This window comes from Poeciliopsis prolifica, unplaced genomic scaffold (genome assembly GCF_027474105.1).
Source record: "Poeciliopsis prolifica strain line A6 unplaced genomic scaffold, Auburn_PproV2 SCAFFOLD010, whole genome shotgun sequence".
NCBI lineage: Eukaryota > Metazoa > Chordata > Actinopteri > Cyprinodontiformes > Poeciliidae > Poeciliopsis > Poeciliopsis prolifica.
Window position 1 is genome coordinate 8,099,799 of NW_026562385.1, and position 17,186 is coordinate 8,116,984.

The window sequence follows — 17,186 nt, forward strand, 5'->3', positions numbered from 1 at the left end:
TCTCTGAAAGTTCGTTTCACATTTAGTTGATCAGACGCAGCCGCTTAAAGTACCAGTGATTAATACTGTAGTGGTAATTAATACTGGAAGGATTTTCAGTATTTAACTTTTCGGTGGACTCCTTTCATGTCACTTGCTGTTTTGTGAGATCTTGGTGTATATGTTACAAGTCTATTCAAAAACGCATTTATAAAATCAAAAATATGGTTTGTTTAGGCACATTGAACTTTGGTTCACCAGAACCTTATGTTCTGTTGAACCAAAACATAAGGATTTAAGGATTTAAATCCCAGCAAGGATTTAAGTTGATAATTTCTGATTCAAATATCTCTTTTTGAAAGCTTTGCCAATTCACACAATGAGCAGTGAATTTAATTTCATTTCGTACTTTAAGACGATGCAACGTCACCAGTTGTGTATCCTGGAGAATATCGCCACTTACAAAAACTTCCCCCCTGTGTCTCCTCCAGCCACCTGAAGGAGTATGACAAGGACCGCCGCCTGTCGGTGGAGGTGTGGGACTGGGACTTGACCAGCCGCAACGACTTCATGGGATCACTGTCCTTCGGCATCTCAGAGCTCCAAAAGCAAGGGGTGGACGGCTGGTAAGACACGGAGGCTGGACGAATGAGTGGAGTAGGAGTGTGGAAACATTTGAGGCGGCAAACACAACAGAGCAGGAGGGAGAGTGAAGGTGACCTTGTTCAGTACATAGGAGAAAAAAAATTTTTTCTTCTTTTTGGAGCTCTTCTTCCTAATCTGGTTATATTTAGTGCCAGAGTAGCTCTTCCCCCGTCTTTTATCTCTGCTTCTTTATCTCTCCTCTCCTCCACCCTCGCGCACCCCTTCCTCCATCCCTCTCCCTCTGTGTCTGCAGCCCAATCACTATCTCTCTAAATCTTCCTCTTTTTTTTTTTTTTTTTGCTGACACTGCTCTGTCAGGGTTTTTAATGAGATGCCAGCTTTTGAGGTGAGAGTGGGAGGTGGGAGGATGCCTCACTACACCTGGTATTCAGAGTGAGCCTTTTAAGATGCAGGTTTTCCTCTAATCCACCTCTGTGCAGCTCCACACACTTACTGGCATGACAGGAAAGGGACGGGGACCGACTAAGAGAGACTAAAAGATATTTTATTGGATTTGTTAGTGTCCTGCAAAAGTAGCAAAATGTGAATCTACAAAGTCTTGACTTGGGGGAGCTGAATATTAATGCATGCCATGCGTTTTAAAATTCCCTGCAAAAAGTGTAGAACCACACATCACTTTTGTTTTAATTTACAATTATACACCATTTTGTGCCATTCTGTACCATAACATTTCTCATAATGCATAATGGGGATTCATCAAACCGATAGAACACTTTTGCAGACGTCTTGTAGCTGGGATACATCATTTCTAATTGCAAATTGGTTTGGATTGGAACGTAAACATATTTTGCTCTCACATATTTTTGTTAAAGAAACAAACGCAACATTCAATGTAGGCTGTCACCTCAGGGAGCGTTTATCTGATTTGAGGTTGCTGAAGGTGAAACCGGGAGGATCTGTGACAATAAATCAATTCTCTAAAAAGCTCTGCACTGGTGAAGCCGTGTGGTTTGTGCTTCAGCCAAGAGAAGTTCTTATTATTATGGGCAAAATGTTCCCCTTTCACTTCTATAAAAAAAAAAAAAACATTCCCCCTGGTTATGTATGTAAGTCAATCATCAATCATGTAAGAGTGAATATCTCTTCATTTTAGGTTTAAGCTTCTTTCTCAGGAAGAAGGCGAGTACTTCAACGTTCCCGTCGCTCCAGAGGGAGAGGAGGGCAACGAGGAGCTACGGCAGAAATTTGAGGTTTGTGTGCGCCTGCGTGCGTTTAAATGCATTGTGTGTTTGGGAAATGTGTGTGAGCAGTTGGCTTTGGCCACCCTGCGTGTGTGTGTCTGAGTGAGAGCCACTCTGGGAGAGCTGTTAGCAGTTGGCAGGCACACTTACAGCACCATCCGGTCTGGCACACGGCAGGTCCAGACGTGTTTGTGCGCGTGTGGGTGTGAGGGGATGCTGGGGGGGGCCTGACCAGTAGGCCCATTCATTAACACATTTGGCTGTGATGAGGTTCACCCCACTCCGTGATTTTCCCTTTTCCTTCGTCCTTCCTTCCTCTTTTCTCCATTTGTGACACTGACTGCAAGCTGCAAACAGGAGTCTTCTTCTGAAAATGTGTTAAGTTGCAGTTTGCAACAGCACTGGGAAAAATAGAACATAATAATATTCCTTAAATGTGGTGATGCAGTTGCCTATTCGAATCGTTCCCCTTTATTGTCCTCATGTTACTTTTTTCTCTCCTCCTCTTATTTGTCTTTTGTCCTCTGATTCTGGACTGTCTTGTGCGTTGCTCACCCGTTATCTATTGTTGCCTCCGCTTTTCCTTAAGGTCGTGGTTCTGGGTGGCTGGGCTTGGCGGCACACATTAATAAACAAATACACCAGCTCTTGTGATAGCTCTCAGGGGAAAGCTCCCAGGAGGAAAGCAAAGAGCCGAGAAGACACAGACAAAGACAGAGAGTTTGAAAGGTCGCGTTGGTGACACCAACCACAGCCACACACTCATAAAGGTCTATATATGTGGATTTGGCAAAACAAGAGCTAATTTATAAAAAGTTCCAGTCAAATACTATAATATAGAAAAACATGAATGGCTTTATTCCATATTTTTGTAAACTAATTTTGCTTTAATTTATTAAACGTTATTAAATCTTACTGATTTAAGCTTATTGACTGCTTAGCTTCACCATCTTAACCTGCCTTAAAGAAGCTAGCCTGCTTGAATCAGCCTGGACATGAACATTGGTGGCTTGAGGTAAAGGAGGTGATGAAGGCAGTTTCATGTTTCAAATGTTCTAAAGACGACAATCAAAACAAATTTAAACCGTTAGACTTTGTGTATTAACTTTGTAAGTAGAAGTCAACCCCAAGGCTTTCACACTTCAGCTAAATTCATCTGCATCGTCAATCCAGTTCCTTTTACGTCACTGGAAAATCAAAAGATGCTGGACTGGAGCATTTGATTAGCTTCTTAAATTCTGAAGTATTTCGATGGAGGATTGTCTAATATGTTATGGATGCAAGTGCATCGTTAAGCCATTTCTCCACTTGTAATCTTTGTCATTTCAGAGTGCAACAAAGCAAAAACACTTTTAAAATGAATCCTCTTGTGAGTGTAGATGTGCTTGTGAACAAGCAGAACTTTTTCTCTGTTGAGAAACGGAAAACCTTAAAGATTACAAACACACACATACAGGAAAAACTGAAGCAAAAGAATAGAATATGCCTGTTTTTCTTTCCCTTTATTATATTTACAGTTCAATTTCTGTATTTCTTGTCCATCTAGAGGGCTAAAATCGGAGTGGGCAAAAACACGGAGGGAAAGTCAGCAAACGCAGCCTCCCGGTTTGACTCCAACGGCAACCAAGATCGCATAAGGCTGTCCGACTTTAACTTCCTGATGGTGCTGGGCAAGGGCAGCTTTGGCAAGGTGAGAACAACGTGTCTTTGTGTGTTCACCTTGTCTTTGTCACTTAAACGACTGGCTCCTGATTACCTGTCCGCTGTGGTTCATGCATTCTTTTGTTTTCACACGATCTTTGCAGTTCCCAAAGTAAAATAAATTAAAATAAAATGCTGTAATATTAGAAAGGCATTGGTTTCAGCTACTGAGTTTCTGAAGAATGCAGCATATGCAGAGCAGCCATCATGCATATGCAAAACCACTATTTTAACAGTGTGGTGCAGTGACCGACTCAGAGGACTTGAACTGAGCTTAAACAAGGGATGGAAGGATGAAAAATTTACACAGAAAGAGTAAGCACAGGTAGATAGAAACGGATGAAGGGAAGGAGGCATAGAGGAGGACATGGCAAGTGGCGAAAGTGATGAAAGGAGAGGGAGAAGGCGACGAGATCCGAGGCGACAAGGCTGACATGAATGAATTGAGGGAGAGAGGTAAGAACGTCAGGATGAATGAAAAGCGAGTCAGCGAGATAGGTGTGAGGGGTCCTCGGAGATGTGGAGGGGGAGGGGAGTGGTGCTGGGAAAGAATGAATGGAAATTTGTGAGACGAGAAAAAAAACAAACAAACGGGGAAAATAGGAAGATGCGACATGAGAGAAAGAAAGAGGGGGGGATGAACGGAAAGATGAACGGAGCAGTGGGGTGGAGAAGGACCGAAAGTGACATAAAGAGCACGACAGAGAGAGAGGGAGGGGGGAAAAAAGACCATTGTCTGTGTCAGACCTGCCTGTTTCCATGGTAACAGGGATTTAAAGCTACACTGACGTGTCACCGCGGAGAGCCTCCTTCATTATCGGAGTCGTCTGTAGCGGGGTACCTGACTCACATGCTTAAGCGCGTAAATAAATAAAAAAACAAAAGAGCACATTCCCGAACGCGGGCGTCTTTTCTCTACGGGGAACGCGTTCGCAAAATGCAGAAGCGGACGCTCATGTGACGCGGCGCACTTTAAGGGTTTCTCCAGCGTCTGTGTGGGAGGCTGAGGATGAATCCCTCAGAGCTGAGTTTTTTTGTTTTTTTTTGCTTGTTTTTTACGTGGCCAGATGACTGTTGCTCTGTTTGAAGTTTAAGCTTAGAACCAAAAAAAAGTGTTATACGCTTTACGAATAAAACGCATATTAACAGATGTTTCCCATGTCGAAATACATGTATTTGTTAGCCCACTGACAGTAGACAGTCTCATGCAGACTACCTGTTAGCTTCTCCTTTGATTTTCTTATTTTTTTGACTATTGAGTCAGAGGAAAATAAATGCCCGACGTCTCTGATGTGTTTTGTGCAAACACGGAGGATATAAGTAAAGGCAATGTCTGAGAGGAAAACATTGAAATCGAGCAACGCAGGCTTTTCTTTTGCAGCAGGAACCCTCTCTGGTTTACAAAGATTTGCTGTATTTGCTGCAAAGCCCTGTTTGCTATGAATTATACAGAATCCGAGAATAGGAATAGTGTTGGGAAATCCATGCAGGTGCATATTTGACATCTTAACTCTACCTGAATTTGCGCACAGTAATTCAGAGCATGCATCTGTTTGATAGAAGCACTTTAAATGCCAGAGGGCAGAAATGTCTTGTTGTGGAAAAGTATTTTATTATATTTTGGAAATACTCTTTTGTCTTTTTGTACGTTTTCATTTCCATCTTCCTCTCTTGACAGGGATAAACGTCATTGTGACACAGTATGACAACTAAGCAGCACGCAATCACATAGAATTAAAAATGAAGCATTGAATTAAAGGCAAAAAGCCTCAAGGAATTTTTTGTCAGCAAGTTACATAATAAATTGTTTCCATCTTGCTTGTAGGTCTGCTGTTCCTATACATTCAGCCATTTAAAAGTCTTTCACTGCTTTCTCTCAGACTAGCCCTCAATATAGAGTTTCAGTCACACATGTTTGCCATTTTGCTAGATTAGACATTACACTGAGAGGATGAGGTGAACGCGTAAGGTCAGAGTTTTCTTATTGCAAGGTTTCATGCTGCCATGGCAATTCACATTAGTCTGGCGAGCGTGCCGTGTTGGAGAACAACACTGCAGCGGCTGAACTTTTTTAGCACCTGGTGTGATAAAGGACTAATGGGTTCCTACCTTGCTTTTTCTCTTCTTTTTTTTCATCTAAGGTCACTGACCACAATTTGCTGTCTGCCCTGTGAGTGTCAAACAGTGAGGGAGAGGCGGCAAATGCCAAAGAGAGGAGTCTGCGTTTCTTTGTTTATTTGAATCAGTTGATAAAATGTTGGAAACAAGCCGCAAAAGGGAATGTTCCAGCATCGCATCGGCGCCGTGTAGGTTGAGACCCGGTGACTCTTTATACCATCGGATTACAGTGAGCTCCCAATCAAGTTTAACAAACCAGTTTGAAATTATTTGAACTTTGTTACATTGGGTCTTATCTTGCTGGAAGTAACCATCGGCGAATAAATAAATATGTAAATGATACATCTCCAGGTTGCTTCTAAGCATATAAATTAGTATTTTTCTAAAGGTGCTGCATTATTCTGCAGGATGAAAAGAGCCTGTTTTCACCTCAGTTTTTTTTCTCTTCTTAATTATATGCAGCTCAGTGGACTGAAAATTTGCTGCATATATTATAAGAATGATGGCAAAGGCCTTGCGGTTTCACCCAGTGCTTGAGGAGTGTTGGTTAGTTAATTTAGCCTTGATAGAGTCGCTCTCCAAGGTCATCAGAGAAAACACGCAGTGTTCAGCGTTGTTTACGTCACACGCCGGCTGATATCCTCTGGGCTGCTTATTGGCAATTGACCCCGAACAACTTTTTATGAATGAACCACTTACACACGCCGCAGTTCCTGCTGCTCTCTCAAGACTATGCATAACTTTGGAGCTGGATTCACCTTGAGAAACGCACTTCTGTATTTGACTCGGTCCGGTTCATCGCTCCGTACTGCGCATGTTTAGCTTAATGAAATGTTTTCATTTCTGATACGCTTCTCTGGTTTCCCCATCATCGTTTGTTCTCTTTCTCTGAATGTGTCCTTGCAGTTCTGCGAATGAACTTTGGGCCAGATGGCATCCTTTGGTGTCTCTGTTTCATTCTTAAAGCGTTTTTTTTTTTTTTTGTTCTTTACATATAGTTACGCTGCGCCATACGGCGAGTTCATGCACCCACACACATGCGCAGGCAGATATTTCTTGCTCGAGGTCTCCAATAATTTCAATGTCGAAATATTTTAATCGGTGTCAGGCGACTGTTCAGAATCACAAATTGCACATCATCAGAAGGGCGAATACACACACTGGCACATCTTCACACACAGTGGATCCATTTGTGCCGCACTTCAAATAGAATATCGGTCTCAATAATTTGACTACATTATCATACTTGCATATGCAAGTATGATAATGCGCTTAAGATGCTAATTTTCTGTTGTTCAATTTGAAAAATGCGCATTAACCTCTAAAATACATGCTGCGTTTGTTAAAAAAAAAACAAAAACAAAAGTTAGGTCATCTGCAAAAGACACATCAGAATTTCTGGTGTATTTGGAAATGAAATAAGTTGATCAATGTTTGTTATTTGAGACTCTATGCAGGATTAGAAAAATTTGAAAAGAACCTGAAACATCACAGTTAATTTTATACTGTAAATTTTCTAAAGCAGATCAACACGTTACGTTGATTTGTTGCAACAGTTCATTTGAAACCCAAAATGAGTTTTTTTCTGAAAATCTAAATCTTACATAAGAGCAAAAACAAAAAAAAGGGGGAGAGCATTCAAAGCTTGGATAAACCATATCATGAACCACATTGTCTTAGTCATTACTTTTCTCTTTTTTCTTTTTTTTTTTTTGTGGCCTCACATTTAAAGTTTGATGGCGTCAGAACAACGAAGGATAACTGTCCAAATCCAAGTGTTTTAGGTTTCTTAAGCCTAGAAAGTGATAACAGGCATAGGTTAAGTCGGGCCCGTGACATTTAGTTTTAAAAATTATTTAAATATTGACATTTGTCTATAGAAAACTCGGTTTAGACAATCTCTGTGTGTACATGAAGAAGTGCCCGGTCTTGAACAACATGAACTGAAGATTTGATTACAAAGTTTCTTTAACTTACTGGTTTCTGGGTCATGATCTTACTCAGGTGTTCCTGGACTTTATCATTTAAAACAAGAGCAGCTGTTTCTTTTATTCTTCGGGTCCCGCCACATTTTTCTGACCTACTTCTTACTTTTTAATCCCAGTTTTTTCATACTTCAACTGTCCTTGATCTCAGCTCACCGACCTTACTGAAGTTTTTGGGTAAAAAGAAAAAAAAAGTTAAAAATCCCTTTATTCTTGTTCTCATTTTTTCTGTGTGATGTTTCTTTTCTTCTCAGTGTCCTTCTCAGATATTCTGAAGGGCAAAGAAAATCCCCATGAGATCTTAGAGAAGCACTAAATCTTGGTGACTTTCAGATTGCTACAGCTCATGTAAACCAAATTTTATTCTCTCAGAGTGAAGCCCGTGCAGGAAATACTGACACCTGACAGAATGAAACGCATACAGTGCTGAAGCTATGGTAAAATGTCTCAATCGTTAATTTCAGATCGACAAAACAAACATCTGAGATGGAGACTTTCCATCTTTGGTTTGGACACTTTGACACATTTTACCTCAGTAGATCCTTTACCTTAGTTTAAGCACTAAGCTGAGACAAAGAAGACGGATTCAGTATTTTTCTGTGTTTTCAAGCTGTATAGTGCACAATTCAAGCTAATATTTAGATTTTGTGACTCATATTTTGTTATTATCAGTATTTATCTTTTCAGAAAGGAATTGTGCAACACAATCTCTGCTCATAAATATCTCGGCGTGTCAGAAGGTTTCCCCGTGGTTTCTCTTTTCCACCTGTGACATCTCAAAATGTCATGTTTTTATTTCTTCTTTTGTCACTTAGCTCTTTATATTTCCCCAAAATGGAAACAGTCGATCTACTATGTGGATCCTTTCCATGCCTCCATTATCACTTTCCCCCTTTTCTCCATTTTTTTTTTTTTTACTTCTTCTCTCTGGACCATGAAGTGTGTGTAAAATTGTTTTATCCTTGTCTCTTCAACCCTTTGTTTCTCTCCTCTTCCTCTCTAGGTGATGCTGGCGGAGCGTAAAGGAACGGAGGAACTGTACGCAATAAAGATCCTGAAGAAGGACGTGGTCATTCAGGACGACGACGTTGAGTGCACCATGGTGGAGAAGAGGGTGTTGGCTCTGACCGGAAAGCCTCCGTTCTTAACACAGCTGCACTCCACCTTCCAGACCATGGTGGGTCGACTGGCTTCTTCCTGCGACTGCTTTGTTGACACTGATGTAAACTTCTCGCATTGCGAAGTGGAGTCAGGCTTTTGATTATTTAAATGATAAACGCTGCCTTTTTCCAAAGACCGTCTTCTAATTACAGCAACAGTTGCAAACATAAAGTGAAATGATGTTCTATTTTCTTCAATTTAACATAACATTAATTCTGCTACAGGCTCATATTCACTGAAGATGAAACGCTTAAAATTATTTTCATAGTACATATTTTTTAACAGAAATGAAATTAGACTTTTACGACCAGCTTGATACACATAAAATAATAGTTTGACGTTCTCAGCGCTATTCTTTGCAACTCCTGGTAAGGATATGTAACAAACAATCAGTGGCATCGTTTCACATTTTAAAGTCAAGGAAATCAAATTTTGTGCATAAAAACTTTTATTCATTGGTTGCAAATTGCATTTATTGAATAGGTAATGGGTTCACCAACAGTAGGGACACCGGTAATCTTTCATGAAAAATATTTCTTGATGCAATTTATAAGTTTTTTGAGGACGGCAGCTAAAGAAACATCAAGGCTCTCGATGTTTAAAGGGGAAAATGTGCAGATTCATACATGCAGGAGAGGCACCGATAACAAAACAAAACCGAGCCGCCTTTGTTGATCTCCACACTGTCAGGTTACGTGGGAACAATTGTAGGAGCAGCATGCTGCTGCAGGGCGCGCAGGGAGCGCTGTGGTCTTAACAGCAGCTACCTCGACTGCCGTCACCAGCTCCCAGCTGGAACACACAGCCTGAATTCATGCTTGATTCATGCTCAACTTGTGATGTATAATCCGTATTACACCAAAGATGAGTCAACAGGGGAGTAAATATAGCCTGGTGGTTTTATGCGTAGCCCTCAGTGCATGACATTTCATTTCACAAGCCATAAACGCACACTGTTATTAGTGATGCGTTGTCACTTGGTGGAGAGATGCCACAAACTCGGCTGGCCTGACACACACACGCACACACACACACATACACACACCAACACACACACACACACGTGCGCGCACTCACACCAACACACACGCACACACACACACACACACTCGCACCAACACACACGCACAACTGAGAGTGGATGTGCTAATCCAGTTTAGCAGTGATTCTCTCAGCAAAGGAGGACTTTGGCCATAAAATTAAGTTGCTGTACATGACTTGTGGTGCACACATGCAAGTGCATTTATAATCGGAAGACACACAAGTTCAACATATTGCTCTCAAAAAGTCAGTTTATGAGGCTTATCAGACAGTACAGACCCTAACACACACACAGACTTCTCCAGAACGCACACACACACATACACGCATATATATACACACACAAACCCAAACCAAATCCCTCCATGATTTTCTGAAACACTGAACCATATTGGCAATTTCTGTAGATAAGTGAAGACAATAGGTTCTTAAATTGATGTCCCTTCAAGACTGACTGGCTGTAGTTAAGGCCCAGTCACCTCCGTCTCTCTGTCCCCTTCCTCTTTCGTCCCCTTACGACTACTCTTTTCACTTCTAGTGTCATTTGTTTCACATAAGCAGTCCAGCCGTGGGCAGACATTTTTCGGGCTACAGTACTTCACCATTTTCAGTTCTTGTCCTGCTCAATCTTAGTGCTGCATTTGATATTGTGGTCCGTTCAGCACCAGGAGGTAGACTGTCATGCACTGACCCCGGTTCTGAAACAGTTTAGCATCAGAGGTTTCAAACCTTTTAGTGATTTAGGTAAATTGTGGTGTTCCACATGGCTCAGTTTTAGTCTGTGGAAAATTGGAAAGAAACGTAGTGAAAATGTCCACAGTTTCCACAGACGATACTCTGCTGGGTTTTCTGGTGACACAAGAGCTTTGACTGTACCTTGATGTCTGCCATCGATATCAATACAATGCTAACATATTTTCTACATCTAAACCAGGAAAAGCAGAGGTATTGGTTGTTAATCCTGAGACTGATGCTCTTGCAAAAATACACTCATGACTTTGTCTCTACCTTAATTCTGATTTATTTTATTTTGTCTGGTCTCAGTTCTTGTGTTTTAGTCATTTTTTAAATGTGAACCACCTGTAGAAAAACATGCTCTCCCTATGATGACATCACACTGCACCTGACCTCTTTGGTTTTATTTGCCACAAGTCTCATCTGTCTGAAATAGATTAGAAACATGGATGATATATATATATATATATATATATATATATATATATATATATATATATATATATATATATATATATATATATATATATATATATATATATATATTCAGTCTAAACTGTATTTTGGTGTTCTTTTTTATGAAATCTTAATTATAATATACTTCTTATATCAGAATTACTTCATGTCACCTTTTGTGAACATTCTGATGAAGCATCATAATTAAAGATCACGACTCTGTCCGTTTTCCTTCCTGACCCTTCTCTCGTCACCCGCCCTTCTGTTTCTCTCCGTAGGACCGTTTGTATTTCGTCATGGAGTACATAAACGGCGGAGACCTCATGTATCAGATACAGCAGGCTGGCAAGTTCAAAGAGCCCCATGCTGTGTGAGTACACAGAACATGCACCGCATTTCTGCTACCAGGGTAAAAATCTCAATCCTCGGCAGATACTATAGATGTTTCACAGCTCAGTGATGCTGTTTCTCTCTCTGTAAAGAAGCTACCAGCTTGGGGTTAATTAGTTTTATAGTCTGCAGCTGCCAGAACTAGGTGTGTGACATAAGACGTGTGTGTTTCTCTGGGTACGTTTTCTGCTCAGGGGAGTGTTGGTGAGTGGAATAGCATGCTCACAATAGAACGTAGCTACTCGACACGTATGCAAGTATCCCACAAGTCTGCGACAAGCGCAGTCCCCTGAATACCAGTGTGAACGAACTGAGGCTTGTCGTTGTAATCTTTGTTACGTCCAATGTGTTTTCACCTCTGGTAAGTCCTTGAAACATCTCATCATTGTCACAACTAAAGAGTTACTTTGAAAAATTTGACCTGTTAAGCTTCCCAAAACATAATGCCACCAACACTGTGCTTCTCAGTAGAAACATTGTTTATTTGTGCCATTAAAGTAGTAGAAAATTGATAATGACTCTGACTTTTTGCCCTGCGTTGTGTTCACTAACAAACACTCATTTCAAGTTCAAATAAACAGGCTGAGTTTCCTTGTTCTAACCTGCCTGCCCACCTTCAGATTGTCGTCTCGTATATTCCTGAACAAACCACGTCGTCCAAACATGGCCGCCTGCGTGGTCAGTCTGCTAAAGGCCCTTCCTGTTGATCTTATCAGCTTTTCTGTGGCCTTCAAGAGACAGCTCTGACCTTTATGCAGAGTAGACGTGCGCAAATTAACTCCCCTGTTTACCCACCGTCTCTCAACCTCACTGTAATTGGTGCTGCTGTTTCTCTCTTCCTGCGTTTCTTTTGTAGGTTCTACGCTGCTGAGATAGCTATTGGCTTATTTTTCCTGCATCAAAAGGGCATCATCTACAGGTAACGTCCACAAAGAACTGACTGACTAAAGTACAAAGGCAGCAAATGGAGCAAAATTATGCTAAAATAAACATAGCAACTCCCATAAATATCAGCCTGTCTAGTTGTTGGAAAGCAGAAGGAGCTGTGTTCACACAACAGTGCATGTATTTTGTCCACCTGCGTCACATAAAACCTCTCAGAAGAATGAGATGATCTCAATAATTCACTTTAGCTGGACAATTTGGTCAAAGTTTAAAACAACAGATAAACGTTTCAGGATGGTGAGTTTTTAAGTAATGTTCAACATTACACACATCATCTTGATTTTGCTCATTTAGTATCTACTTTAAAAAAAATTGACAAGCAGCTGTTGAGAGTTGTGCCAAACAAAATTCAATTTCTTGACCAATTTTAGGGATCTGAAGCTGGATAATGTGATGCTGGACTGTGAAGGCCACATTAAGATCGCAGACTTCGGTATGTGCAAAGAAAATATGCTTGATGGAATCACGACCAAGACCTTCTGTGGAACACCAGACTACATCGCTCCGGAGGTACTCAGCCCGCCTCGCAAGATTCGTCAGTCGGGAAAACTCAAATTCAAACAATTTGGTCAAAATTAGAGAACGTGTTCATTTTACAATCTGGCTATTTGCTAAGTGTTTGGGATTATTAAGTCTTGTTGATTAATACAACTGTTCTCGTTTGATTTCAGATTATTGCCTATCAACCTTATGGGAAATCTGTGGACTGGTGGGCGTTTGGAGTATTGCTTTACGAAATGTTGGCTGGACAGGTTGGTCTGCAGCTTTACGAAAACTAGAACTTTTTTTTTTTTTATTGAAAAGAAAAGTATTACATTATCAGCTCCTGATAAATGATTGAAATTTTGATTTTATGAATTAGTTTTAAGGTATTAAAATATTTCATTATTGAACATCTTTTCCCTCTCCATTAATACCAGCATCATGTGTATGTTTGTATGAAACTCAGATATGCATGGCATTAAACTGAAAATTAGAAAGACTTTTACTTTTAAACTGATCAAATTTGTTCAGTTTTGAATGTTTTTTTTTTTGAGAAAAAAAAAATAAAACATTCAAAAATTAATACAAAAATATGATCATAATTGTGTTTAGCACACCCTCTGTCTGTCCTGTGTTACATTTCTCCTTTTCCTCCTCAACTCATCCCTCTCTTCTGCAGCCACCATTCGATGGTGAGGACGAGGACGAGTTGTTTCAATCCATAATGGAGCATCACGTCTCCTATCCCAAATCGATGTCTAAGGAAGCTGTGGCCATATGTAAAGGAGTAAGTATTCACACGCACACAAGGCTGCTTTATCAAACAGTCATCCTGTAACAGAGGGACCTTCAGTCAATTTAGAAAGAAAAGGGAGAAGACAGAAGGACAGAAAACATTAAAATATTCTTCATAATTGTCGCATGCATCGACTACTGGGATCAGGTAGCATAAGTGTGTGTGGTTTGCTCAGCCTTTACCAAAATGATGCTCTCACAACTCCCAGCTGCGCGGGACTGGTGTGTGTGTGCGTGCGTGCGTGTGTGTGTGGGGGTGTGTGCGTGCGTGTGTGTGTGTGTGTGTGTGTGTGTGTGTGTGTGTGTGTGTGTGTGTGTGTGCGCGTGTGTGTGTGTGTGTGGGATAGGGGAGGTAGGCTGATTACTATAACAAATGGAGTTGGTTCTCTCTATTAAACCTCTGTCTCATCTGCTGCCTCGAAGCTTCACTGACCACAGCAGACTACACAAACACACACACACACACACACACACACACACACACACACACACACACACACACACACACACACACACACACACAGTACTGGCTAATGGATGGATGGTAACATATCCTTTTTATTCTGATCATGTTGTCTCTCTACAGCAGCTTCGCTCATGTTATAGATCTAAGAAAGCTTAACAAAAACCTAAAAGATATTCACGCATTAAACCTGATCTCGCATGAAACAGGCGTCACTGATTCAAAAGAAGTCGTATGTTTTTATTTGAGCCTTTTTTAAAATCAATGAACGCTGAACTGCACTTATTCTGGCCCGATACTTGTCACACTCCCTCCTCCTAAATTTAAAGGCAACGTCATTCATGTCTCTTAGATACATACACACACTCACTCATAGTCTGTCAGTGACACGCAGGCTGTATGTTATATATTAGTTATGATTACAGTGCTGTAGTGCTCCGACAGCGAATCTTCAACGGAGCATGAAAGCTCGCCCGTGTCCACCCCCAGGTTTCTCTGCTCCCTGCCAGCGCTGCCTGGGTTAAGTCATTTTGTGTCTGTGCATCTGACTGGACGAGCCCTGGCTTTTAAACACTACAAGTAATTTCCATTAGAGGAAAAGTAGAGCTGACTTTCAGGTGTGTGCACAGAGAACAAATGCAGAGACAGACATCATGTCAGCCAGGAACACTGACCAATTCTGTTGGTCCTGACTATGCCAGATTATTCTTTTTATTTCTTAAGAACAATAAATGAAACCTTTAGAATATTTAAGGACGGTACAGACGATTATTCTGTTGAAAATGATGCATAATGTGAATTATAAGGTGGCGCTGCATAAAAAGGATCAGCATGTGAAACATCTTAACTCCAGGACTACCAGTATCATTTCATTTAAAAGGATGTGTAATATTTTAATTAAAATAAGCTGTCAGGTTTCAGATGTTTTTTTTCTAATTCTTAAAAATAAAAACAAACATTCCCATAGATTGACATCCCTGTAAACCTCTGTGTTGATGTCTTTCAATTTTTGCAGTGTAGTTTGTAAAAAGCTGAAAAAGTTTTGTAAACTTTAGTGCTGCGTATCTTTTACTATGAGTCAGAAGTTTTACTTTGATCATAGATTTAACAAATTGCTTCAATCGTTAGCTCCTCTACTTTAATTGTACTCTTTAAAACATGTTAGATATACAGTTGAGAGAGCAACTCTAGTGCATTTTGCAAGTTGAAAGTGCCGACTTCTTTGTTGCATGTTTTATGACTGCTGTGGGTTGTGTTGTACATCTTCATTCGCTGTGACATTAACATCGGACATAGGCGATACTAACAATGTTCACGCAGCGGCTTTAGCACAAATGGGACAGCGAAAATGAAGCAGCACCCCTGTTGACAGACGTGTTCTTTGTTCAACACGAACAACTGCAGATGAGTTGCAGTTCAGAAATAATTAATTTGGTGGAAGGAGATGGTGAAGGAACAATGAGACAGAGAGGGAAAAGGTCACTGGTCCAGCAGGCCGGAGCGTCGGCGGAGAGCGTAGGCGGGAAAAGGTGGCGCAATGCTCATCAAACCTGCTTCTCTCTTGTCCGTTTCTGTGCAGCTGATGACGAAGCATCCCGCCAAACGACTGGGCTGCGGTCCGGAGGGCGAGCGCGACATCCGAGAGCACAGCTTCTTCCGCTACATGGACTGGGAGAAACTGGAGAACAAGGAAGTGCAGCCGCCGTTCAAACCCAGAGCCGTAAGTCTGTCGCGCAGATCAAACACGAGATGTTCAAAAGACACTCATCAACTTAAGCAGAGAGCAACGCTCCTTGTGCCAGATCTCTACTCTTGCCTTTCCTTTACTCTCACATCGCGTCTTTATCTGTTACTGCCTGTAATGTTACACTCTATCTCTCCTCTGTGGCACGTTGTGCACAGGTAAGTCTGAACATAGTGGGGCTTCCTGAAGGATGTGTGGCTGGGATGGGGGTAGCATTGGGTATAACGACGATGGTGATGGTAACACCACTGTGGCAGTACCGTGCATGCACAAGATCGGTGCTTTGCAGTTTGCAGTGCAGATGTGCTCTGCATGAGCTCAGAGGGGGTTTTTGTTTTTCGCTTTGGAATAAACCTCCAGGGAGTAGGTGCACGTCCTTAAAGTTTCTGCAAAAAAAGAGAAAAGTCTTGAAAATAACTCTGTTTGTGTGTTTCTTCTATTTTTTTTTTCTCTCTTTCTCTTACAAGATGGGTTTGATCATAACTGTAGTCAGAATGATGTCACCTAATGCTCACACACACACACAATACATACAGACGCTCTCACAGCCTTGGGCCCTTCTGCTGCTTAAGAGTTTCTTTTTTTAATTTCTCTGAGTTGAGCTTTTTATGCATCTTTCTCTGCCTGCAGGGGTTTTGTTTTTATGTTTTATTTCTTGGTGGACTGTGTGTTTGATCACTAATGCGGCTGCGTGTAGGCATGCATGCGTGTGCATGAGGATTTTTATTTTAAAAGTAGAGGTCATGCCGAGGACCTGGCAGTTGCAACACAGGCGGCTAGAGAGTAAATTCCTGTAGTGCAAGTGCAGACAGAAGCTGTCTGATCTCTTTTCTGTCTATATCTGTCTCCTCTTTCTGTTGGATCTCGACTTTCAGGCACCTATCGTCTCCCAGGTCTTTGCCTCATCTCAAACTCCTCCTCTCTTTTTATCTTTTCTATTAATAAGAACAAACAGCGTTAGTCTTTTCTGGACACTTTCGGCAGAGGCTCTTTGATCCTCGACAGCAGCCTATTTCAATGAGGGAAGTTTGTTTTTGATTTGTGTTATTTTTGATAAAGTGAATTACATTCTTTCACTAAAAACACCAAAAAAAACATGCCTTATTATGTTATTAGGGATATTTGATGCTGATCAAAAACAGTTTTTTTTTCATCTTCTCTGGTTTTAAAATGCTGTTAATGCCTTTGGAGAATCTGCTCGATGCGAAGCCGCATTAACTTGTGAAAGTGCGAAGGCCTCGCACACCGAGACGCAGACCAGCTGAACGGCTGGTTCATGCATTTACCCAGCACATAAACATGTTCACGCCGTCACTCTGAAGTTTCATTTGAAGGTATCGCTG

The 17,186-nt window shown here is 41.1% G+C and overlaps 1 protein-coding gene across 3 annotated transcripts in view; it reads left to right on the top strand.

Moving 5' to 3' along the window:
• Positions 1-17,186, top strand: part of prkcbb (protein kinase C, beta b) — an 80,342-nt gene that overhangs the window by 48,329 nt on the left and 14,827 nt on the right. For all 3 annotated transcript variants that reach the window (XM_055035176.1, XM_055035175.1, XM_055035173.1), the window contains exons 7-16: positions 471-605; positions 1,739-1,835; positions 3,373-3,516; positions 8,634-8,807; positions 11,302-11,393; positions 12,270-12,332; positions 12,730-12,868; positions 13,030-13,110; positions 13,521-13,628; positions 15,679-15,819. In XM_055035176.1, coding sequence (XP_054891151.1) covers positions 471-605; positions 1,739-1,835; positions 3,373-3,516; positions 8,634-8,807; positions 11,302-11,393; positions 12,270-12,332; positions 12,730-12,868; positions 13,030-13,110; positions 13,521-13,628; positions 15,679-15,819 — 1,174 coding nt within the window. The remainder of the gene's footprint in view (positions 1-470; positions 606-1,738; positions 1,836-3,372; positions 3,517-8,633; positions 8,808-11,301; positions 11,394-12,269; positions 12,333-12,729; positions 12,869-13,029; positions 13,111-13,520; positions 13,629-15,678; positions 15,820-17,186) is intronic.